At 42.2% G+C, this 25,233-nt stretch overlaps 1 protein-coding gene across 2 annotated transcripts in view; it reads left to right on the forward strand.

The window, feature by feature from the left end:
- ATP1B4 (ATPase Na+/K+ transporting family member beta 4) overlaps positions 1–17,068 on the forward strand; it is a 61,263-nt gene extending 44,195 nt beyond the window's left edge. For both annotated transcript variants that reach the window (XM_044305241.1, XM_044305240.1), the window contains 5 exons: positions 8,839–8,943; positions 11,830–12,026; positions 12,191–12,247; positions 13,768–13,860; positions 16,224–17,068. In XM_044305241.1, the coding sequence (XP_044161176.1) occupies positions 8,839–8,943; positions 11,830–12,026; positions 12,191–12,247; positions 13,768–13,860; positions 16,224–16,382 (611 nt within the window). In that variant the 3' untranslated portion in view covers positions 16,383–17,068. The remainder of the gene's footprint in view (positions 1–8,838; positions 8,944–11,829; positions 12,027–12,190; positions 12,248–13,767; positions 13,861–16,223) is intronic.
- The last annotated feature ends 8,165 nt before the right edge of the window (positions 17,069–25,233 follow it).

Raw genomic sequence — 25,233 nt, forward strand, 5'->3', positions numbered from 1 at the left:
AGATAATTGATAACATGGTGATATGTTGGGATCATTCCTTTGCATTATCTTGTGCTGTTTTTTGTACTGGAATACTGTATTTTTGGGTAATAAGGGTAATATCTATATTAGTAAAGTACTGGGACTAGTAGTTGACATATTCCAGAGATTTGTTTATTCCGAAGAGAGATAAATTATTCAGTCAGAGTATCCAGTACACCTCCTTTCTGCATAGCTGTTGGTAGGAGTGTGGGACCCATTCTAGAGGGGTTACAGTAAGGAGGGAGGAGTCGCTTTTGTGATGTTCTAAAAAGTTTCTAGGTATACTGTGCGTTAGTATTTTACAGTTGATGTTTGAGCGGTGTTCATTCATCCTCTCTCTCAGGGTTTGGGTGGTCCTACCAACATACTGTAGTCTACAAGGGCACTCTAGGAAAACGCAACAATAGACTCTATCCTTAATTTATCAACCTACTCTTCTTCTACAACACATTCTGAGACTTTTTTAGCCCTACCACCAAACCTGTCGGACAGTCCTTTTTTAGGAAAACTGTCACCTACCATCACTCTGACAAACCTTACACCACCAACCAGAAAGATATTGTCCAGTGTTCAACTTCTCAGTCCTTTTTTCACTCTTACAGGCTCACTATCCGAGAAATTCCACACATCCCCAGCAAACAGAACCTGAATATTACACATTTCTTCACGCCACTATCGTCATCATGAAAAAGGCAAAAAAATAAAATGAGTTAGAGGATGCAGAGGGGGGAGATCTAGACGTTCCCAAAAAGAAAAAAATCTAAATCTCTAAAGAAACAGTGACAAAGCCAGACGAACGCCTTCCCTTAGTTGGCACCAAACCAAACCCTAATTTTAACAAAAAGAAGGAAAGTACTTCCACAGATCCCTCTGTTAGCCTGATTAAGTAAAATTACAAAGTAAAGGCCTCTCTACCTGCCCCACGAACGAACCCGATCCTTTCAAATTATTTGTCAATTTAAATCAATTCATCTGCAAACTTACCTTGAAACGACATTTTACTATAAAGGAACTTACTAAACCCAACTAACAAAAAGAGAAAAAACACACTTTTAACACAGAAAACAAAACTCCTGAAGATACGGAAGCCGTTCCATCTGAAACCAGGGAAGATTTTGTTGTTAGTAGCTTAACTCCTTCACTACAAAAAGCCCATTCCAATACCGTCTAACCTAAAAAATAAATCCACGTTTTATCCTCTTGAAAGCAAAGGTCCCCACCTTGAAAACTAATATGGTACTTGACAACTTTAAGTTACTTTTCAATCCTGATCGTGACAAAACACTCCCCAAATTCAACAACCTTAACTCTCATGAGAAAAAAAGCCCTAAACAGTCTTAGAAACAATAAAGAAATTGTTATTAAAAGTGCTGATAAAGTGGCGGCATCGTCATTATGGACCACAAATACTATCTGGCCGAATCAAAAAGAATACTATCTGATCTTGACTACTACAGAGTTCTTGATAACGATCCCACGATACTTTTAAAAAAATTCCCTGACAGAACTGATAAATTTTGGATTTGCATCTGGTATTACAATTCCTTTCCACTGACCACCCGTCAATAGCACGCTTCTATTTTCTACCTAAAATTCACAAATCCATTGTTAATCCCCCTGGAAGACACATTATATCTGGTATTGACTCTCATACATCAAATCTCTCTGCATATGTCGATAAATTTCTCCCAAAACACGTTCAACTACTTCCTTCTTACTTGAATGATACATTCCATCTTATCAACCTTTTAGACTCATTTAAATGGCAAAAAGAGTATATATGGGTCACTCTTGACGTCATTTCTCTATATAGCAATATCCAACATGATCTGGGTCTCTTAGCCATAAAGCATTTCCTCGGAACAGATCCCGATATGCCTGATCCCCAAAAAGAATTTATCTTGAGAGCAATCGAGTTCATATTACATCATAACTATTTCACCTTCAATTAAGTCTTTTACACTCAGAGTAAGGGGACCCCAATGGGGACAAAATTTGCCCCTTCCTATGCAAATCTCTTCATGGGATTCTTTGAAAAACAATATGGTTTACTCTCTCATGCAAATATAAAGTTCTTTCACCATTTTATTGACAATATAATTTTCATTTGGGGTGGTAGTGTAGAGGACTTGGTATCATTTACTGACAAAACTTAATGGTAACGACTGGGGCCTGACCTTCAGTCTTGATTATAATCCCAGCGAAGCAATCTTCCTAGACATTTGCCTTACGTCAATAACCGATAAAATTACCACAAAAACCCACTTCAAAAAGTAGACGTAAACAGTTATTTAGATTATACCAGCGGTCACCATCCGGTTTAGCCAAATGAAAAGAATAAGGAGAAACTGTTCTGACAATGACATCATGAAAAAACAACTGGATATCCTTCAAGACTGTTTTAAAGAAAAAAGCTACCCTAAAATGCTTGTCAATGCATCCCTAAAGAGAACTATGAAAATAGACCAAAAAGAGGCACTGAAACCGAAATCAACAGAAACAGGACCCCCAGTTCAATCTCATCACTAGATATAATATAAAACATGCAGTTATCAGGCAGACATTAACTAAACATTGGGGGATACTCTTTAAAGACCCCATTTTAAAATGCATATTACCCATTCATCCATCCATAACCTTTAGAAGGACAAAAACCTTAAAAAATATCTTCTCCCAAGATTGAAGCAGTCAAAAAACTGTCTACCCTAACAGTTGAGAACAAACACAAAAAAGGAGTTTATAAACGCAGAATAAAGAGATGCAAATGCTGCACTATGATTACTCACAATAAAAAAGATATTAGCATCCCTTACTCTGACGAGATATATGTCCTTAAACATGAAATGAACTGCGGGACAAGAAATGTAATTTACCTTCTAGAGGGCCCTTGTAGACTACTGTATGTTGGTAGGACCACCCAAACCCTGAGAGAGAGGATGAATGAACACCGCTCAAACATCAACCATAAAATACTAACACACAGTATACCTAGACTAGACACTTTTTAGAACATCACAAAAGCGACTCCTCTCTCCTTACTGTAACCCCTCTAGAATGGGTTCCACACTCCTACCAACAGCTATGCAGAAAGGAGATGTACTGGATATTCTGACTGAATACTTTATCTCCCTTCGGATTAAATGAATCTCTGGAATATGTCAACTACTAGTCCCAGTACTTTATTAATAAAGATATTACCCTTCTTACCAAAAAACTCCAGTCCAGTATTCCAGTACAAAAAACAGCGCCCAATACTGCAAAGGAATGAGCACAACATATCACCATGTCATTAATTATCTTTGACCCGTCTTAAATCAGATCTGACCTGTCTCCAATCGACACTAAATCACTTATTAAGGGTTACATGAATTCAACACAATAAAAACAAGGACCAGACAACGGTCGTCTTTTGCTTAATAGATATTTTTTTCTTATCTGTTGGTATCTGCACATCCATTTATTTATCTATTATTTATTATTAATACCTTTTTATATTTCTTTTTATGTTTTGCACAGGTATCCATATTTTTTTATATATATCCTTAACTATTTTTATATATCTAGGAGGTCATATATATATATATATATATATATATAGACACACACATCTTTTCATTGGTACAATTAATGGACAGCCTCTCCTCAATTCATCAATTTCTCTTCCCTTCGCGATATAAAGAGTTAAAAATCTACTATATCGAAGAATACATCTATACTTGAGATGTACGGAATGCAGAGCAGATAGTAGCGCAGTTGCGTTCCAGCGGTGCGCCCCACGCATGAGCTTTAGAACCCTTGTGTTCCACAACTACGTACATTCTACCATGATCGGACCGGAAGTGCCTCCCTTCCGGTTCCACTGATTCTGGCAAGGACGTTCCTTACACACTTGCATTCCAGCTGTGCGCTCCACGATTGCGTTCCACCACGATCGGACTGGAAGTACCTCCACTTACGGTTCCGCTGACTCTGGCAAGGACGTTCCTCCAGACCCGGACTCCCCTTGACATCTAAAGATGCCACCATCCAGGTCTCATTTCTTCCCTTCCTATTTTGAATACGAAGGATGTGTCTGTCCTTTGCCCATATTGATTTGTATATATTCAGAAAACAGATGCGTTCCACAATGGAACACATGAGTTCTGAAACCGGAAATAACGTCACATACCTAGATTTTGCAGTTGAGCCATACCTGTGCTACTATAAAAGGAATTTACAAGAATTACCCACTGTGGATTGCCGTTCTTCCTAAGATTCTATGAGCGATCCAGGCGAGGGAGGTCAGTTTTGTGGGTGTCTTGAGCTTTATCCCACAAAACACTTCCCTGGTGAAGTGAGTCTTTGGTCATAATTCTTCTCTTTTACTATGATTTGATGTCTATCTTTTATCACACTTTTATAACTATGGCATCTACGTGAAAGAGAAAAAAAAAGTTGATTACTATTTATTATACATTTTTTATTATAATTTTCTATCTATTGTAGTAGTAGTATTTCCAGTAATAATCATCAGAGGATTGGCGCCAATATTGGGGTTATTTTTAATTCATTTATTCGTCATATTACAATTACCTATGTAGCGGTACACCCTACATATACACTGGCAGCCTTTCCTTTACTCTCATTTTTACATTTGTCTATCTTTTGGCGCCCTGCAGTTATTCCCGGACCCATTGGGAGATATTTCCAGGAGGTCTTGGTATTAACACTCTCTTTTTCTTTTTTTTCATCCTCCTGACCCATCCCCTAAAAAACCCCCACAGCATGATGCCACCACCACTATGCTTCACTGTAGGGATGGTATTGGGCAATGCCTGATGTCCTCCAAATATGATGATTAGAATTGAGCCCAAAAAGTTCAATATTGGTTTTATCACACCAGAGACTCACAATCTAAGAGTCCTTCAGGTACTTTTTTGCAAACATGAGAGAGGCTTTCTGGGAGTTTTACCCATCAGTATCTTTGGAGCTCAGCCAGAGTGATCATTGTATTCTTGGTCACGTCTCTTACAAGGCCTTTTTGCCCTGATTACTTAGTTTGGTGGGGTGGCTAGCTCTAGAAAGAGTCCTAGTTGTTCCAAATTTCTTTCATTTAAGAGTTGTGATAGCCACTTTGCTCTTTAGAGCTTTCAGTGGAGCAGAAATGTATTGCACCCTTCTCCAGATATGTGCCTCCACACAATCTGGTCTCTGAGCTCTACAGTCAGTTATTTCCTCCTCATGGCTTGGTTTCTGCTCTAATATGCTGTGAGACCTTATATAGAAAGGGTTTGTCTTTCCAAATTATGTCCAATCAACTGAACTTTCCACAAGTGGACTCCGATCAAGGTGTAGAAACATCTCAAAGATGGCCAAGAGAAATGGGATGCACCCAGAGCTAAATTTATTGTATAATAACATACGGTCTCTGACTACTTTTGTCCATGCAAAATTTAAGTTTTTTCCTTTTTAATAAATTTGCAAACATTTATAAAATTCAGTTTTAATTATTTATTTTTTTATTAAGGGGGATTGGGTGCAGAATAATTGGGGAAAAACTTTTTTTATTTTATTTTAGCACAAGGCTTGAACATAGCAAAATATGAAAAAAGTGAAAGGGCCTGAAGATTTCTGAATGCATTCTACATACGGTTGTATGTTGTATGTATGTTGGAATGTATTTATCCCTTTTGTACATTTTAATACAAAAATACTGAATCACAGTCAAATTCTTCATAGCATCAAAAAAATTATCTACGTTCATTACAATTCTTTACAAAAAAAAACTGTATTCATCACAGGGGAGGTGAATATTTTAAAGGGGTTTTCCGGGAGCAGAAGTAGATGACTTATCCTGAAGATAGGTCATTAATATCAGCAGTTTGAAGAGGCTGCAGCACTCCAGTGAGCACAGCAGCATTCTCACAGCATTCCAAGCACAGTGCCATACATAGTATAGTGGCCGTTCTTGGTATCGCAGCCCAGGTTCATTCACTTGATTGGGACAGAGCTGTACATAGACCATGTGACCGATGAACACAACGTCACTGATCCGTTTCCGTTTTTGTTTCTGTGTGTCTTCCTATATTTTTGGAGGACCACCAGACATAAAGGAAAGACAGGTTTGCCATGCAAATCATAGTAAAAAAAACTGAGGCGGACGTGTGGACGTGGATGACAATCTTGTGTGCCTCTGCTTTTTTTGTGGTCCCATTGACTTGAATGGGTCCGCGAACCGTTTTCCGCGAAAATAATAGGACAGGTTATATTTTTTTGACGGACTGGAACCACGGATCACAGACGTGGATGGCAAACGGTGCATTAGCCGAGTTTTCAACGGACCCATTAAAAGTCAATGGGTCCGCAGAAAATCACAGAAATCAGCACGACGGTCATGTGCATGAGGCCTAAGGCAGTATATATGCAGACAATGATTACAAATAGCAGCAGCTGAATCAACTACTAACTTTTAGAACACCTTAGTTGGAAAGTTACTTAACTTGTCATTTTCTGTTGCCTTATTTACTATAGAATCTGTAAATCACTTCAGGTTATTATAGTAACATATGTAACATAGTACATAAGGCCAAAAAAAGACATCTGTCCATCCAGTTCGGCCTGTTGTCCTGCAAGTTGATCCAGAGGAAGGCAAAAATAAAAAAAAACCCTGTGAGGTAGAAGCCAATTTTCCCCACTTAATGGGGAAAAAATTCCTTCCCGACTCCAATCAGACATCAGAATAACTCCCTGGATCAACGACCTCTCTCTAGTAGCTATAGCCTGTAATATTATTACGCTCCAGAAATACATCCAGGCCCCTCTTGAATTCCTTTATTGTACTCACCATCACCACCTCCTCAGGCAGAGAGTTCCATAGTCTCACTGCTCTTACCGTAAAGCAGGGGTACTCAACTGGCGGACCGCGGTCCGAATCCGGACCGTGGTTGCCAGCTGTCTGGACCCCTGCATGCACCCGGGTGCCAGTCCAGAAGCAATGAGCGCTTCCATCAATACAGATGGAAGCGCTCATTGCTGGAACGCTGGGAGCTGTGGTCCTGTCACTTACCACTCTGCTCCCCGTGCTCCTCCCCTCCTTCAGGCCAGCGGCTCTCTGAATGGTGAAGCAGGAAGACTTACTTCTTCCTGCTTCCTCATTCAGCCTGCAGGCACAGATCTGGCGGCCGGCGTGTGTGGGCGGAGCCTGCAGTCCGGAAATCTGCATAAGCCCCACCCACACCTTGCTGCAGAGTGATCAGTGTATGCAGGGGAGAGAGGACTGTGAGCTTCAGGAACGGGACAAGATGAGTAGGTACTGTGTTTTTTTTGTTTTTTGTTTTTTTAACACAGAGGGGGCAAAATGGGCATTTCTACTCTGAAGGGGGCACAATGGGCATTTCTCCTCTGGAGAGGGCACAATGGGCATTGTGAATGTGAAGGGGGCACAATGGGCATTTCTACCCCGGGGGGGCACAATGGGTATTTCTACTCTGGAGGGGGCACAATGGGCATTTCTACTCTGGAGGGGGCACAATGGGCATTGCTAATGTGAAGAGGGCACAATGGGCATTTCTACTATGGTGGGGGCATAATGGGCATTTTTTACTCTGGAGGGGGTACACTGGGCATTGCTAATGTGAAGGGGGCACAATGGGCATTTCTACTATGGAGGGGGCACAGTGCACAGAGGGCATTACTACTATGAAGGGGGCACAGAGGGCATTATTACTGTGAAGGGGGCACAATGGGCATTACTAGCACAGAGGACATTACTACTATTAAGGGGCACAATGGGCATTATTACTTTGAAGGGGGTACAATGGGCGTTACTAGCACTGAGGGCATTACTACTATTAAGGGGGCACAATGGGCATTATTAATTTGAAGGGGCTACAATGGGCATTACTACTATTAAGGGGGCACAAAGAGGGCATTACAACTGTGAAGGGGCAAAGAGAGGGCATTACTACTATGAGGGGGCACTTAGGGTATTCATACTCTGTGGGGAGGAACTAAGGAGGCATCGCAAAGTGTCAGAGGCACTAAGGAGCATCGTAATGTGTGGGGGCACCAAGGGATCACCCTGCTGTGAAGGTGCACTTAGAGGTATCACACTCTGTGGAGCACTAAAGAGATATCATACTGTCTAAGGGGCATTCAAGGGGCATAATTATTGTTAGGGGGCACTGAAAGGACATTCTTACTGTTTGGTCGGCAGAAATAAGATTAGGTGGGCTTGGAGGTGTGGATTATTGTAAAAAAAATTATAATGATGCAGCGCTATACGCCAATGGTGTTTTCCCTCCTTGTATTTTGTTTTGTTTTGCAGCTCGGACCTTCATCCTACGGCAGACTCGGCTATGTGGACCTTTACAAAAAGTACTTGAGTACCCCTGCCGTAAAGAATCCTCTTCTATGTTTGTGTACAAACCTTCTTTCCTCCAGACGCAGAGGATGTCCACTTGTCACAGTCACAGTCCTGGGGATAAATAGATGATGGGACAGATCTCTGTACTGACCCCTGATATATTTATACATAGTAATTAGATCTCCCCTCAGTCGTCTTTTTTCTAAAGTGAATAACCCTAATTTTGATAATCTTTCAGGGTACTGTAGTTGCCCCATTCCAGTTATTACTTTAGTTGCCCTCCTCTGGACCCTCTCAAGCTCTGCTATGTCTGCCTTGTTTACTGGAGCCCAGAACTGTACACTGTATATGTACAGGAGCCTAACAGAAGTCACACAAAACAACAGCAAGTGATGTCATTCTGTAATTATGTGGAATGTACCTTGTAGTAATTGTTACTATTGATCAGAACATGTATGTATTACATTTTACAGGTGTAACAATCAGGCCATATACAAGGGAATTTCATTATAAATTTAATGCTGATATTAAGGACACATGGTTACCTTACACCGAGAATCTGCACACATTTCTTGAAGGTAAAATCTTTTTTTTGTCATGAGAAAATACTTGAACAAGATCAGTGCTGAGTCCTATAATCAAGAAGTAACAAAACCATATTCATACCCATCTTCTATAGACATACGGAAGAGAAGTAAGAAAACTGTGCAATCTCTGCTGTTCTCAACTGTGCACAAGATTAGCGATTGCACAGCGCTTAGGGATTTGCTATATCAGGAAACAGCTTGTCTAGTTGTTATTTCAGATTTATTGATTGTATATTCCAAGGGAGCCTATTAACTCCTCCTGAGACGTCTGTTTTAGTAACTACTTGTGTCCCCCTATGTAATAACAATTCTGGTGCATCTTTTCTTATGACTGAATGATGAACCATTCCTTTATTATTCCTGCTAGAAGTTTAGCAATCAATTGCCAGCAGTCTGCAATAAAGGTCCAGATGAGTGTTACCAGTTGTGTGTTCCCCTACACAATCTGATACTATCTAATCAGTACTGCTAGCGTCAGACACACCCCTAACTGGTAACACCCATCTGGACTTTAATTCCAAACTGCTAGCAATTTATCCATAACTTCTAGTAGGAATTATAAAGGAATGGTACTATACAGAGCAGCCGACTGTCGGGAAGGAACACTTCAGCCCCGACCATTGTCTGCTTCTCAGCCCGTCTACATCTACCTTTAGTAAGCTGGAGCCTGGAGGATCATGGTAAATAGGTTGTCCCATTACAACAACGTATCCCCTACATACAGGATAAGTGTCTGACCAGCAGGGGTCCGGCTGCTTGGGCCCCACCAGTCAGGAGAACAGGGGTTGTGTCCCCCTGATGAACACAGCGGCAGACACACGTGTGACGCCGCTTTATTAAGCTCTATTAGACTGCCAGGCATTGCCAAGTATAAGCAATGGCTATCTCTAGCTGCTCCATAGAGCTGAATGGAGCGACAGTGTCCTCCACACCATTCAAGTGGAAGAATGTGGGTCCCGGCAGATAGACAGTAATCCCCTAACCTGGAAATAGAGGATAAGTTGTTGTAATGTGACAATCCTATTAAAGGGGATGTGTCACAAAGCATATTCTACATTTTTTGACCCAGCGCCTGGATCCGAACACTTTTGTAATTGCATGTACCGGTAATTAAAAGTTTTGTATAGCCAGTAAGTTAGTCAATATAAATGTATCTGTATAGCGCCACCTACTGTTTGTTCTTTTCCTTATTTTTTGTCTGTCTCACTGAGCTGGTCGCACATGCTCAGTTTAAATCTTCAACTGCCACCAGCCATATGTTCTGTTAGAAGCTATGGCAGATACAGGGAGAGAGCTGCAGCAGAAGGGACACACCCTGAGCTGCCAGGCTGAAGATAATCTAGAGTAATTGAAGCAATGGATGAGGAGATCTCTGGATCCATGCGAGGTACAGGGCTGGTTCTATCTTTGTTAGAGATTGTCATGTAATATATCATGTCTGCTTTTCATTTTTTACATCAGTCATGGCGTAAACCCTTTAAGTCTAATACAGTAAAACTCTGAATATATATAGATTTTAAAGATAATATTCTGTCTACCTGCAGTCACTACTAGGGGGAGCTTACTGCATTCTGTTCATATAGTACAGGGGTGACCAACCTTACAGACACAAAGAGCCCGGAAAAAAAAAACGTATGATTACCAGGAGCCACAAGCTATATATTTACACACGAGTCATCGTATTTTTCACTCTACAAGATGCACCTAGATTTTAACAAAGAAAAATAAGAGAATTTTTTTTTTTTCATCTGATCTGAGGTCTGCTAAAAATATTTTTTTCTTATTTTTCATTAGCAGAGAAAAAAAGAAAAAATATATTTTTCATCAGACCTCAGATCAGGCTCCTAAATCAGATCACCAATCCTCATCTGACCTAAAATAAGATCCCCAAACCTCATCAGACTTCAAAATCAGACTCCTAATGCTCGGATCAGAGAACACAAATCAGACTCCCATGGTCAGACCCTCAGTACTCAGATCTCCCCCCCCCTGCTCAGATCTCCCCCCCATGCTCAGATCTCCACCCCATGCTCAGATCTCCACCCCATGCTCAGATCTCCACCCCATGCTCAGATCTTCCCCACCATGCTCAGATCTCCGCCCTTCTCAGATCGGACCCCCCATGCTCAGACCTGACCAACCTAAGCTCAAACAAGACCCCCCATGCACAGATCTGCCCCCCATGCTCAAATCTGAACCCCCATGCTCAGATCTACCCCCAGACCCCACTGTGCAGATCAGGACCACCCCATGCTCAGATCAGAACCCCATTGCCCAAATCAGGACCCCCCCCCCCCCCCCCCATGCTTAGATCAGAACCTCGCATGCTTAAATCAGACCCCCATGCTCAGTTCTATCATTTAAAAAAATCTCTTCCCTCTCCTGATCAGGCACTGGGCTCCTGTTCGGGCACCTGCTACTCTGCAGGTCTGACACGCTCTCCACTGTGACCAGATGAGCACAGCGTCAGGTCATAGTGCGTATCTCCACATACTATGTTCTGGCAATGTGTGCATCAGGACATAGTGGAGACTGAGCTGGAGCTGCAAAGTAGTAACAGTGCCCAATCAGGAGAAGAGATCTGAGCGTGGGGTGGAGAGTGAGCCGCCTGACTGCTTCCCGGCTCCACAGCTAGAGCCGCACTTGAAGAAGCAAAGAGCCACATGCGTCTCAAGAGCCACGGGTTGGCCACCCCTGATATAGTACATTGAACTACAGTATGCAGTAGGCTCCCTCTAGTGGCTGCTACAGGTAGTTATAACGTTAACCCAGCTGCTATGAAGCCATATTAAGAAATTCATCAGCGCAGTTTCCATTATAAGCAACATGAGGATTTATTACGTATGTGTGTGTAACATACATTTCATTTTACAATAGCCTATGATGATGAGAAACAAACAGCTACAAACGTGAAATGCACTCCAGGACAATACTTCATTCAAGAAGGAGAGCTACATGAGGAAAGGAAAGCCTGTCAGTTCCCCCGCTCACTGCTGAAGAACTGTTCTGGAATTGAAGACCCAAGTTTTGGATTTTCCCATGGGAAACCATGTATCTTACTAAAGATGAACCGGGTAAAGTGGCATTGAAATCATTTACTTAGGGTAGGACGGACAGAGTGACGATCCTGTGTATAGTCATCAGGGCAGGAGAGCTGCCCGGTGTCAACATACTGGCACTGCTAAGTCAAATAGAGCTAATCATGATTTTCAGCTCATACGGTGTATTGTCCTCCTAGATTCTGGGGTTTGAAGCCGGTGCTGGAACACCAATTACTGTATCTTGTGGAATCTACGTAAGTAACATGCCTAAGAAATTAGCTTTTTGTTGCTCATTACACTGGTCACCTGTTTCGTTCGGGGCCCCATAAAGCCCAGGCCTGTGGTGGCAGTACTATCTGCGCTGACTTAATTGCCCTGACACATAAGACTTGAAATGCTTCCAAATCTTCCCGATATATCCAGAAAGAATATAACAAAAGAAGGGTACTTTTGCTGTAACCATGATGGGTCCCTTAAAATGGTTTGTGGAAAGACCACAACGGCGAAGGTCAAGGTAAGTACAATCTCAGAAAGAGATGACATCAGGGCCCAGCCTGGTTGTGGAGAGAAGGCACACTAGGCAATGGCCTAGGACACCCCACTGCCCTAGGACAGTACCCACAGGGCCAATCAGAAAGTGGAGCAGAAAAGCATTATTAGGCCCCTTGCAGACGAGCGTGTCCGGATTAGGTCACGATGCGTTGCGTATGCATTCAGTGAAAACGCGGGATTTCGCAAACAAAGCCATTCAGTTTTGTTTAGGATCGCGTTCAGTTGTTCAGTTTTTATTGTGCGGGTGCAATGAGATTGAAGGAAAAAATGCGTATAGCAGCACAACGAAAAATTAAAGTCTTATCTTGTGGTGGTGCCAGCCGTGTTGGGAGCCAGTCAGAAGTTCCCCCTTGGATGCGTCATATAGAATGCAATGAGATTGAATGCGTTTTTCACATGCGTGATAAACTGAATGTTTACAAGCAACCATCCGTGAAAATCTTGCTTGCGGATGCAATGTGATTTTCACACAGCCTCATTCACTTTTATGGGGCCAGCGTTGTGTGAAAATCGCTGAATATAGAACATGCTGCGATTTTCACGCAACGCAAAAGCGATGCGTTAAAACCACCGCTCATCTACACAGACCCATTTATATGAATGGGTCCGGATTCTGTGCGGGCGCAATGCGTTCTTATCACGCATTAAACCCACGCGGAATTCTCGCTCGTGTGAAAGGGGCCTTATTATTATTATTTATTTGAAAGTGCCATTAACCTTTTTATTTTTATTTTTTCATTTTTCACGCCCTGCCTTCCTGGGGCCATAACCTTTTTATTTTTCAGTTCACATATCCATGTGAGGGCTTGTTTTTTGTGGGACAAGTGGTACTTTCTAATTCCATCATTTCATGTTTCATACGAAGTAGTGGGGAGCTGAGAGGAAAAATCCAAATGGGATGAAATTGCAAAAAAAAAACCTCAATTCCACATCAGTTTTATGGGTTTTCTTTTTACGGCTTTCCCTATGCGGTAAAACTGACCTGTTGCTTTCATTCTCCGGGTAAGTATTATTTTCAGCACATACGTGTTTTACAATTTGCTCCTTCATTATTAGGCATTGTATGATGGTATCATTTGGGCACTGATGGCAGTGGGAATTGAAAACTGAAATGTAGCTCTGTGTAGAAAACATATGGCAGTATTAGGTGGGCAGTGTATGGCAGTATACAAGTATAAACATTCAGATAATAATTGCAGATGTATGTGTGTTTTTTCCCTAGTATGGAAATGATACTGATTTAGGAGCAGTTACCTTTTACCCACATAATTACTTTGACCTCATGTACTTCCCTTACTATGGCAAGCTACCACATGTAAGTATATGTTCAATTAAATATTATTTTAGGTATTTCTGCCAATGTTTTCTAGTTCGATTCCAGTCACCTCTCCTGACATGTCTGTTTTAGTAAGTACTGGCACCCCCCTGTAATAACAATTCTGCAGCATCTATTCTTATGACTCTATGCGGTCATCTTTTTTATTATTCCTACTAGAAGTTTATGAATGAAGTGTCAGCAGTTCGCAATAAAGGTCCAGCTGGGAGTAACCAGTTGGGGGGGGGGGGGTCCCTGCACAGTCTGACCCTATCCAATCAATTCTACCAGTGTCAGACTGTACAAGGACACACCCCAAGATTGGTAACACCCAGCTAGACCTTTATTGCAGACTATAAATTCTAGAAGAAATAATCGAGGAATGGCACAACATAGAGTCAAAAGAATGGATGCTCCAGAATTGTTATGACATGTGGAATTCAAGTAGTTACTAAAACAGACACGTCAGGAGAGGTGACAGGTCCTCTTTAAATGTTATTCATTTCCAAAATGAAATTGCAAACTATGGGATGTAAATTCATGAACTCACACGTGGTGTTTTGTTATAATTTTCAATGTTTTTTAGTTTTTAATGACACCAAAATGTTTTTTCTGTTATTTAAAAACATGTTGTGTGCATTTTTGCAACCTATTTCTCTTTAAACTAGTTTGTAGTCTGGAGCGGTGGAGATACGTATTTCTACAGAGGGGCTGCAGACAAAGAATTGTGGGATATTTTAATGAACCAAGATGCTACTTTTTTATTTATTTTTTTCAAATGCATTGGAGGAATAAAAGAAAGGTTACCAAGTGAGATAAATAAAGAGATATAAAGTGTGCTTTGATTGTTTGGTGCTTATTAGAACCCCTGCCGGTCCCTCTCTTCACAGACATCGCAGTAAGGCTAGTTTCACACTAGCGCTTAGTATCCAGCAAGCAGTTCCCTGCCAAATCTCTCTGCATTGCCGGAAGCTTAAAGGGACACTGACAGGCCGTTAGAGCATATAAAGTGACATATATTCTTCTATTGGTCTTAATATGCTTAATTAAACTATACCATTATCACCCCTCGCTGCCTTTCGGTTACTTATAAAAAGTGTTTTTATCAATATGCACATTACCTTACTTTGTGCCCAAGGGGCTGTCTCTCATTCAGTTCTGCGCCCAGCCTCGCCCCAACTGCCGTCTCCTAGTGCCGCCCAGCTCATTAGTATTCACTGCACTTGGTGCCTTTTGTTTCTCCCGACGCGGCGAAATCCTGCGCATGCCCAGTACTATCTTCTACTGGAGCTGGAGGGTGCCGGGGACCTTATCCGGCTCAGGCACGGAGAGACAAGGTGAAGCTGATGCCAGGAAGATAGTACTGGGCATGCGCGGGATTTCACCCCGTCAGCATGCTCCATTTATTTCTACGGAGTTCTGAGAACAGCCAAGCAAGTGTGTATCTTGGGAGTTGTCGTCTTACAGCAGCTGGAGTGCCGGAGGTTAGCCATCACAGGGATAGGTCATCAATAGGCGTAAGCGAATCGACCTTCAGATCATAGAGCCAAAGTCCATTTGTTCAATAACTTCGATGTTAATGACGTTTCTGTACAGCAATAACATGTATTGGCTCTGTGGAGCCAAACTTCCTCTAGCCCAAAGTCGCTCAAGATTTCGGTGAATTACTACTGCATTCATAGCTGCGTATTTAAAAACAATTTCAAATAGGAATCCGAACTGGGCATTGGTACGGTTTGGTACCTCTGTACTAAAGCCCACTTTGGAAGCCTAGTCAGCAATATCAGATCAGTGGCAGTCTGACACCTGGCACCCCGCCAATCAGCTGGTTTGGGCAGTCGCCAGTAAGTATACAATAGATGGAAGGTTCTGTCCACTGTGTAGTTTCTGGCACTGACTGTTCTACTTTAAGAAACTGGCAATGTAATCGGGCCAACACATGCCCTTTTGGAGCTGGGCCTTTCTCATTTGGTCATATCATTAATTAGGACCCTTTTATACAGGCCGAGTATCGGCACAATTATCATCGACAAAGGTTTATCCAAACAGTGATTCCCAATAATTGCCCCATGCAAAGGCAACACTGATCCCTTGTCAAATGAGCAAACGCCCGTTCGTCAGGCGATTGCATCTTTCATGCAGACACTAAAACAAGAACAATCGCAATAACGATCATTCATCCTCATAAAGAAGGGGGTTAGTGCTGTATGTAAATGCAGCTCTACTGCAGTTCAACGATCTTTCCTGATCATTGTTCTGAGCGTTGGTCCACGTAAATGGGCCTTTAGTCTATAAGTCTTGTAACCATTAGAGTTTTTGTAAAGTCTGACGAGGTTCATATCTAACAAAGTTTTCTTTTTTAGGTAAACTACACGTCACCACTTGTTGCTATGCATTTCACAGAGGTGATCCACAATCATGAAGTCATCATACAGTGCAAGCTAAATGGACGAGACATTATTAATGATCGTAAGACTGACCACTTCCTGGGCAGAGTAATCTTCACAATGAACATTGGATGAATGACCTCCGATTCACTAATTCAGGAAACTTACAGGTGGTCATGATCAGACTATTACTTACCTTTCCTATGTTGCAGCAGTCCGTTTTATCAATGCTGAGGCCTAAATAAATCAGAACATCTTCTACTAGGCCACAGTTTGTGAGATGTCCTCCTGGATGTAGACTTGGCTTTCATTAGTAGTGAATGAAGAAGACAATAAGCATGCATAAAACTAAAACCTAACAAAAAAGCCATGGTTCAAGTCACTTGATTTCATCTTGGATACCCACCATGCACTGCCGCCTTCCCATCTAAAGGAACAGCCAATTAAGGAGGTTTTTTACTGACAACCTGGTTATTGTATTATGATTAGGTCAATCGGTATTGATTACATATTCAGTTATAATTGAAGTTAGTAGGATATATTTAGTTGTCATTATTCTTTATGTAAAGGAGATGGAGAGAAAAAGTCATCGCATTATGGATTGTATATATATTAAAGATACACTGAAAACACACCATGTGTACCAAATGCAACAGCACAATTTTGCTATGAGAGCGCTTTGGCGCATGAGGTAAAGAACTAATGTGATGTCGAGTTAATGTTATTTGTAATAATTAGATAATAATTGTCATTATTTGAAGCAGTTAACATCAGCTCTATAGAAACCACATTTCTTATACTTAATAAATTGGTTGTCAGAATTTTTAAAAAATATTTTTTTGTGTCAGGTTTAAGCAAAAAGAACACATGAATGGGAAACCAACGTATAGAGATTACAACTTGATTTACTATGAAGTTGTGTGATACAATAGCAAAGTTTAAGAGGAAAAAAAACCTTAAAAACGTCCCTCGCCCTCCATTCTTCCCTAGACATTGAGGTTATGTCATGATTAATGCAAAAATATGAAAATCAGACTTCATATAGTACATGAAAATCTCTTTCCAGAGATCTCCCTATTCATTGCTACAACTGTTGTGCTAGATTTCAGGCTGGCAGCTCAGGGGCATGTCCTTGCTCAGGGGGTGTGTACTTTGTGCTACAGATCTCTCCCTGTAAGGGCTCTGGCACACGACCGTGATCGAACCTGTGTGTGTGCCAGCTATCCACGGCCAACCACAGCTCCACTGAAATGAACGGATTGTGTTTTACGATGCAGTCCGTTCATATCTGATTGCAGATCACTTGTATTGAACTGCGAGGTCAGATATGAACTGACAGTATCATAAAACATTAAGATACAATCGGTTTACTTCAGTGGGAGCCGCTGTCACCCGAGGGGATTCGGTAGACACACGGATCTTGTTTCCCAGGCCGATCTCGGTCGTGTGCATGAGCCCTAACTGTCACAGATTCTAACAGAAGATATGACTGGCGGCAGTAGAAGGATGGAATTGAATATGGATGACCACCTCTGCAAGCTGGACACAGAAATAAGGAAAAGACCAAACAGCAGGTGGTGCTATACAGATATGTTTTATTGAATAACTCAGTGGCTATACCACATTTTTAATTACATGCAACTACAAAAACATTCAGATCCAGGTACAGTGCCTTGCAAAATTATTCACCCCCCCCCCTCTGACTTTTTCCGTGTTTTATTACATTACAGCCTTAAATTCAATGTTTTGTTAATCTGAGTTTTATGTGATAGATCAGAACACAATAGTCTAAGTCGGTAAAGTGAAATGAGAAAAATATATAACTAAAACTATTGTTTAGAAATAGAAAACAGAAAATTGGCATGTGCGTATGTATTCACCCCCTTTGTTAGGAAGCCCATAAAAAGCTCTGGTGCAACCAATTACCTTCAGAAGTCACATAATTAGTGAAATGATGTCACCTATATGCAATCTAAGTGTCACATGATTTGTCATTACATATACACACCATTTTTGAAAGGCCCCAGAGGCTGCAACACCTAAGCAAGAGGCATCAGTAACCAAACACTGCCATGAAGACCTAGGAACTCGCCATACAAGTAAGGGACAATGTTGTTGAGAAGTACAAGTTAGGGTTAGGTTATAAAAAAAAAACTAAATCTTTGATCCCCAAGAGCACCATCAAATCTATCATTGGACCAGTACATTGACTCCTTTAGAAATGTAGTACAGTCTACAATACTGGACAAACATATAAAAGAAACATTCAACATCAACATACAGGAAAGGAGGGCGATTCAAGCCTTAAAAAACAAGGCACTTCAATTTGCTAAAAAAGGAAAACACTTTATTTGTGTCTCTGTATTTTTATGTAATCTTTATGCATTACAGAGAGACCCTGCTACATCTGATGATAGATATCAGGATTTGTATCTGAAGGACGTCATAAGTTCTTATAATTTTTGTTTGTTCAAAAGTTGACAGTAAAGGTTCCTGAAGAATTTGGTAGAGTGTGTTTCTTTGGAGCGTTCTGCCTCTAGTCTAGATTTGAGGGGTACTCAATTGGGGAGAGAGCACCTTCATTGGTGTGAGGAGGCCTATAGGCCATATATGCTCCTCTGGAGTTCTGGGAAGAAAGGGATGTATAGAAAGAATTTTACGTGCACTTATACCTCCTGAAAGGAAGAGTTGAGGGCTGAAGCCACCTCTTTGTAACCAAAGCTATAACATGCAATATGTGATGGGCATTGATAACCCTGGGAGATAGTGGAATAGGTAAGACTGAGGATCTAATGATAGATATACATTCCAATTCCGATTTACTAAATTGTTTATCTCACTCCAAAACTTCTGGGTATTGTACATAACCATATACTATGGGTTCATTTTACTTTTGGTTGTTGGCATGCTGAGCATTCCACCAATCTGTCAGGGACATTTGCATGAGGAGGCATAGTGAAGCCATGGATTGAAGTTAATTAATTAATTACTGCCTTCCTCTCTTGGCACCAGTATCTATTATCTGGCACTTATATCTTTTGGTGTATCTCTGGCTCTAATTTTCCTATTGATTGGACTGCCCATGTTGATAGGACCTGTCCTTATTTTCCCAAACAACAAAGTAAACTTTTTTCTAGGGTGTGAACTTATTAGCAATTCTGTTATGTTTAAGGCATGTTCCTTGTTAGTCGATGGTAAGCTAGAAAGTGAAAGATCACATTTGACATATTTGAGTACTTTTGTAAATTTAAAGGAAACCTGTCACGTTGAACATGGTTTTTGAGCTGCAGGCAACATGTTATAGAGCAGGAGGAGCTGAGCAGATTGATATATGGTTTTGTGGGAAAAGATTAGGTATAACCTGTATTTTATTCATTTAATGTCCTGCTCATTCTGGGCTTTGAAGTCATGGAGGTGGTCCTATCAGTGATTGACAGCTTTCCCTCTATGACCATCAATCTGCTCAGCTTCTGCTCTCTAGCAATTTGCCTGTAGCTTACACTGCATTTCATGGTGACAGGTTTTCTTTAATATACAGTGTCTAACCTGTTGGGGATGATGAATGTTTCAGCCACAAAGATTCCGCTTCCCTCCATTTTTTGAATAATCAGTTTTTGATCCCTGGTCCATAGGAGCAGGTTCCGTATATTTAACTCATAATTGGGGCTGCACAGAATTCCCAATGTTTACTCTAAATCTGGACATACCCTTATAGTAATGGCAGATGGTATATACTGTCATTAAAGCAGTGCCTGCTGTAGCCGTAGTAGCTGAATAGAAGGAGTAGTTATGGGCACTAGAGATGCCCTATACCAGTGAGTGATCTAATAGGTGGGGCCCCTCCAGAAGCAGCAGTACAGGGCCCCAGCAGTGAGCAGTCCCTGCCCGTCCTGCCCACACTCACTCTCTGGGCGTCTGCCCCATTGCTGAGCTCTGGCGATGTCCGGACTCCTTCTTCTTGGCTTGTTTGGAGGACATGGTGGTGGACCGGGACAGGCGCTATCTGTTCGGCTATGTGCTGTACTGGAATCGGCGCATCTGTCGGTCGCCGTGTGGAGGAAGCGCGCGCCGGACATCCCCGGTTACCTCAGCGTGTGTGTTCAGACACAGCGAAGTGCAGCCGGTACCGCGCTCCTGGCCCCGGCTTGTACGGTCCAATAGCTCCCAGATATCCCTCAATTCCTGCTACTTTTGTCCCAAATGCCTCTGTCTCTCTACTCTTGAAACGCCGCTCCTGCAACTGCTCCATTGACCTGCATTTTGCTATATGTGACTCCTATAGATAGCGTTATAGAAAATGTAGGGCTAACAGCCCAGTAGGCACGTCCAAACTTCCAAGTAGAAAGAGGGGTATTTCATGAGGCACCACATCCTGGCAAACTTTTTCATCATAAACTAAGGCTGTAATTCCCGCCTAAAACACAATTATACCCTCCCCCCCAGTCCTCTTAATGCCCCCATACAGTAATTATTCCCCCCTTTATGACCCACATAGTAATTATCCCCCCCATTGTCTGCCAGTGAGTGAGTGTCTGTCAGTAAGTTTCCCTGTGTGTGTGTGTTTCAGTGGGTAGGTGTATGTCTGTCAGTGAGTGAGTGTATGTGTGTCTGTCAGTGAGTGTCTGTCAGTGAGTGAGTGTATGCGTGTCTGTCAGTGAGTGAGTGTATGTGTGTCTGTCAGTGAGTGTCTGTCAGTGAGTGAGTGTATGCGTGTCTGTCAGTGAGTGTCTGTCAGTGAGTGAGTGTATGCGTGTCTGTCAGTGAGTGAGTGTATGTGTGTCTGTCAGTGAGTGAGTGTATGTGTGTCTGTCAGTGAGTGAGTGTATGTGTGTGTGTCAGTGAGTTTCTGTGTACGTCAGTCAGTGAATGTCTGAGTGCGTGTGTGTGTCAGTGAGTGAGTGACATGAGGGACATGGTACATGGTGACATGGTACTAGGGGGCATTGGATGACACTAGGGGCACTGGATGGCACTGTTATGGGGCACTGTTGCTGTCACTGTCATGGGGGGCACTGGAGATGTCACTGTTATGGGGGGCACTGTGGATGTCACTGTTATGGGGGGCACTGGAGATGTCACTGTTATGGGGGCGCTGTGGATGTCACTGTTATGGGGGCGCTGTGGATGTCACTGTTATGGGGGCGCTGTGGATGTCACTGTTATGGACGCACTGTGGATGTCACTGTTATGGGGGCACTGTGGACGTCACTGTTATGGGGGCACTGTGGACGTCACTGTTATGGGGGCACTGTGGACGTCACTGTTATGGGGGCACTGTGGACGTCACTGTTATGGGGGCACTGTGGACGTCACTGTTATGGGGGCACTGTGGACGTCACTGTTATGGGGGCACTGTGGACGTCACTGTTATGGGGGCACTGTGGATGTCTTTGTTATGGCGCTGAGTATAAGTTATAAGGCTCGTGCACAGAACCATATCTGTTTTGCGGTCTGCAAGTCGCGGATCCACTAAGTAAGGTTACTGTCCATGTGCGATTCACTTTTTTTTGCAGTCCTATTGAGTTCTATGGGTTTTAGATCTGCATTATGAGGACCAGAATAGGGCATGTTCTATCTTTTACAGAACTGACATACGGATGGGGAAAGCACAGGGACATCATTGGTGTGTTTTTTACATCCGTATGTCAGTTCCAGTAAAGACAGAACATGTCCTATTCTGGTCCTCAAAATGAGGACCTCAAATCCATGGAACTCAATGGGACTGCAAAAAATGTGGATCGCAAAATCGATACGGTCATGCACACACTCTGGAGTTAGTGAGGGAAGATCCTGTGGACTGTCAGTGATGGGATTAGATACACCGCTTAGCAGGCTGTATCACACAGGATAGGATTAGATACAGATGTGTTTGGATACACTTGCTGATTTAAGCAGTTTTTCACACTCTGGAGATGGTGAGGGAATAGTCTGCAGACGGTCAGTGATGGGATTAGATACACAGCTCAGCAGGCTGTATCACACAGGATAGGATTAGATACAGATGTGTTTGGATACACTTGCTGATTTAAGCAGTTTTTCACACTCTGGAGATGGTGAGGGAATAGTCTGCAGACGGTCAGTGATGGGATTAGATACACAGCTCATAAGGCTGTATCACACAGGATAGGATTAGATACACACGTGAGGGCAGAGCCTGTGGACGGTCAGTAATTTTAGGGATTTAGACACTGAGTGAGAAATAGATTCATGTCTGGGTGTAGAAAGATAGGCACAGGAGTTAGGCTACGTCTACACGACGACATTTGTCGTGCAACATTTTGTTGCACTAATGTCGCGCGACAATTTTTATAATGGCAGTCTATGGTATCGCACTGCAACATGCAACATGCTGCGACTGCGACAGTCGCAGAAAATCCATTTGAGATTAATTTTTCCGCGACTGTTGCGTCGCAGTCGCAGCATGTTGCAGTGCGACACCATAGACTGCCATTATAAAAATTGTCGCGCGACATTAGTGCTACAAATGTTGCAGTGTAGTTGTACCCTATCCCAGCTTTGTGAGAAAATACAAAAAAAAAAATTGCCGCTAACTTGTGGAAAGAAAAAAAAATTCTATGAACTCGCCAGGCCCCTCATTGAATACCTTGGGGTGTCTTCTTTCCAAAATGGGGTCACATGTGGGGTATTTATACTGCCCTGGCTTTTTAGAGGCCCGAAAGCGTGAGAAGAAGTCTGGGATCCAAATGTCTAAAAATGCCCTCCTAAAAGGAATTTGGGCCCCTTTGCTCATCTAGGCTGCAAAAAAGTGTCACACATGTGGTATCGCCGTACTCAGGAGAAGTTGGGGAATGTGTTTTGGGGTGTCATTTTACATATACCCATGCTGGGTGAGATAAATATCTTGGTCAAATGCCAACCTTGGGAAAAGTTGTCTTTGCAGCCTAGGTGGGCATAGGGGCACACATTCCAAAGAGCACCTTTCGGATTTCACCGGTCATTTTTTTTTACAGATTTTGATTTCAAACTACTTTGCACGCATTTGGCCTAAATGGCCAGCGCAGTATAACTACCCCCCAAGTGACCCCATTTTGGAAATAAGACACCCCAAGGTATTTAGTGAGGGGCATTGCGAGTTCCTAGAATTTTTTGTCACAAGTTAGTGGAATATGAGACTTTGTAAAAAAAATAAAAATAAAAAAAAATCATCATTTTCCGCTAACTTGTGACAAAAAAATAAAAAGTTCTATGAACTCACTATGCCCATCAGTCAATACCTTAGGGTGTCTACTTTCCGAAATTGGGTAATTTGTGGGGTGTTTGTACTGTCTGGGCATTGTAGAACCTCAGGAAACATGACAGGTGCTCAGAAAGTCAGAGCTGCTTCAAAAAGCGGAAATTCACATTTTTGTACCATAGTTTGTAAACGCTATAACTTTTACCCAAGCCATTTTTTTTTTTACCCAAACATTTTTTTTAATCAAAGACATGTAGAACAATACATTTAGCGAAAAATTTATATATGGATGTCGTTTTTTTTTGCAAAATTTTACAACTGAAAGTGAAAAATGTCATTTTTTTGCAAAAAAATCGTTAAATTTCGATTAATAACAAAAAAAGTAAAAATGTCAGCAGCAATGAAATACCACCAAATGAAATCTCTATTAGTGAGAAGAAAAGTAGGTAAAATTCATTTGGGTGGTAAGTTGCATGACCGAGCAATAAACAGTGAAAGTAGTGTAGTGCAGAATTGTAAAAAGTGGTCTGGTCATTAAGGGTGTTTCAGCTAGGGGGGCTGAGGTGGTTAAAGGGGTTGTTCGGGTTCAGAGCTAAACCCGGATATCCCTCCATTTTCACCCCGGCAGTCCCCCTGACATGAGCATCGGAGCAGTTTATGCTCCGATGCTCTCCTTTGCCCTGCGCTAAATTGCACAGGGCAAAGGCATTTTTTGGAGATCTGGTGACATACCGGGGCTCTCCATGGGGCTGCCAGGAAGCCGGTGACGTCACCGGACACACTTTACCGCCCGGCCGTATGTTATTAAAAACAAAAGAGCCCTTGCCCTGCGCGATTTAGATGCTCCGATGCTAGCCTCAGGGCGGCTGTCTGGGTGAAAATAAGGGTATGTCCGGGTTCAGCTCTGAACCCGGACAACCCCTTTAATTGTTGCTAGAGATTTGCCTATACAATGCTGTATATCCATGCATTACCGCTCAGAAATTTGTGTACATCCTTCCGCCTCAGACATACGCCCATCTGTTCTAGCAGTATTTATTTTACCATGGTGCTATAACTCTCTGAATGTACGTGGCTTAAACAGCCCTTACAAGCGCTGTGTGATGTGGAAGGAGGCCCTCTCGCTCAAATGTGATATTTTTTGTGCCCAAGAGACACATATCATTTCTGCAGACGCTGATAAGATAAAACATCACTGCTTCCCCGTTATTCTCCAGGCTCATGGTGTGGGGAAAAAGCGGGGAGTTCTATTGGCAATCAAGAATTCCGTAGCTTGCAAGACTGTTTCTTCTACCATCGACCCGGGAGGGTGGTATATCATCCATGTATGCTATCTAAATAATGTGTTATATAAGTTAATAGGGATTTATGCCCCCAATGTAAGACTACAACACTTTTTGAATAGACTATTCAAAAAAGTGCAGTCTATGCAAAAAGGTAGGGTTATCATATGCGGTGACTTCAACATGGTCCCTGACCCCTCTTAGGATTTCTCCACCTCATCTAAAAATAACCCCCACTCTACTAAAATACTCCTTTTACGATGTTTGGTGTCTATACCACGCCTCTGAAAGAGATTATTCTTATTTTTCACCTTCCCATCATTCCTATTCATGCATTGACCTAATCCTGGTGGATAGAGGAACCCTATCGGTTGCGGCACGCTCCAGTATAGGTCTGATCACGTGCCGGTATCACTAGACATTACTGAACAATTTCTAACTCCACCAAACCTGAACTGGAGAGCAAATGAGTATGTGCTGGCAAATACCCACTATCAGGCTGAGGTGT

This window comes from Bufo gargarizans, chromosome 9, assembly GCF_014858855.1.
Source record: "Bufo gargarizans isolate SCDJY-AF-19 chromosome 9, ASM1485885v1, whole genome shotgun sequence".
Taxonomy (NCBI): domain Eukaryota; kingdom Metazoa; phylum Chordata; class Amphibia; order Anura; family Bufonidae; genus Bufo; species Bufo gargarizans.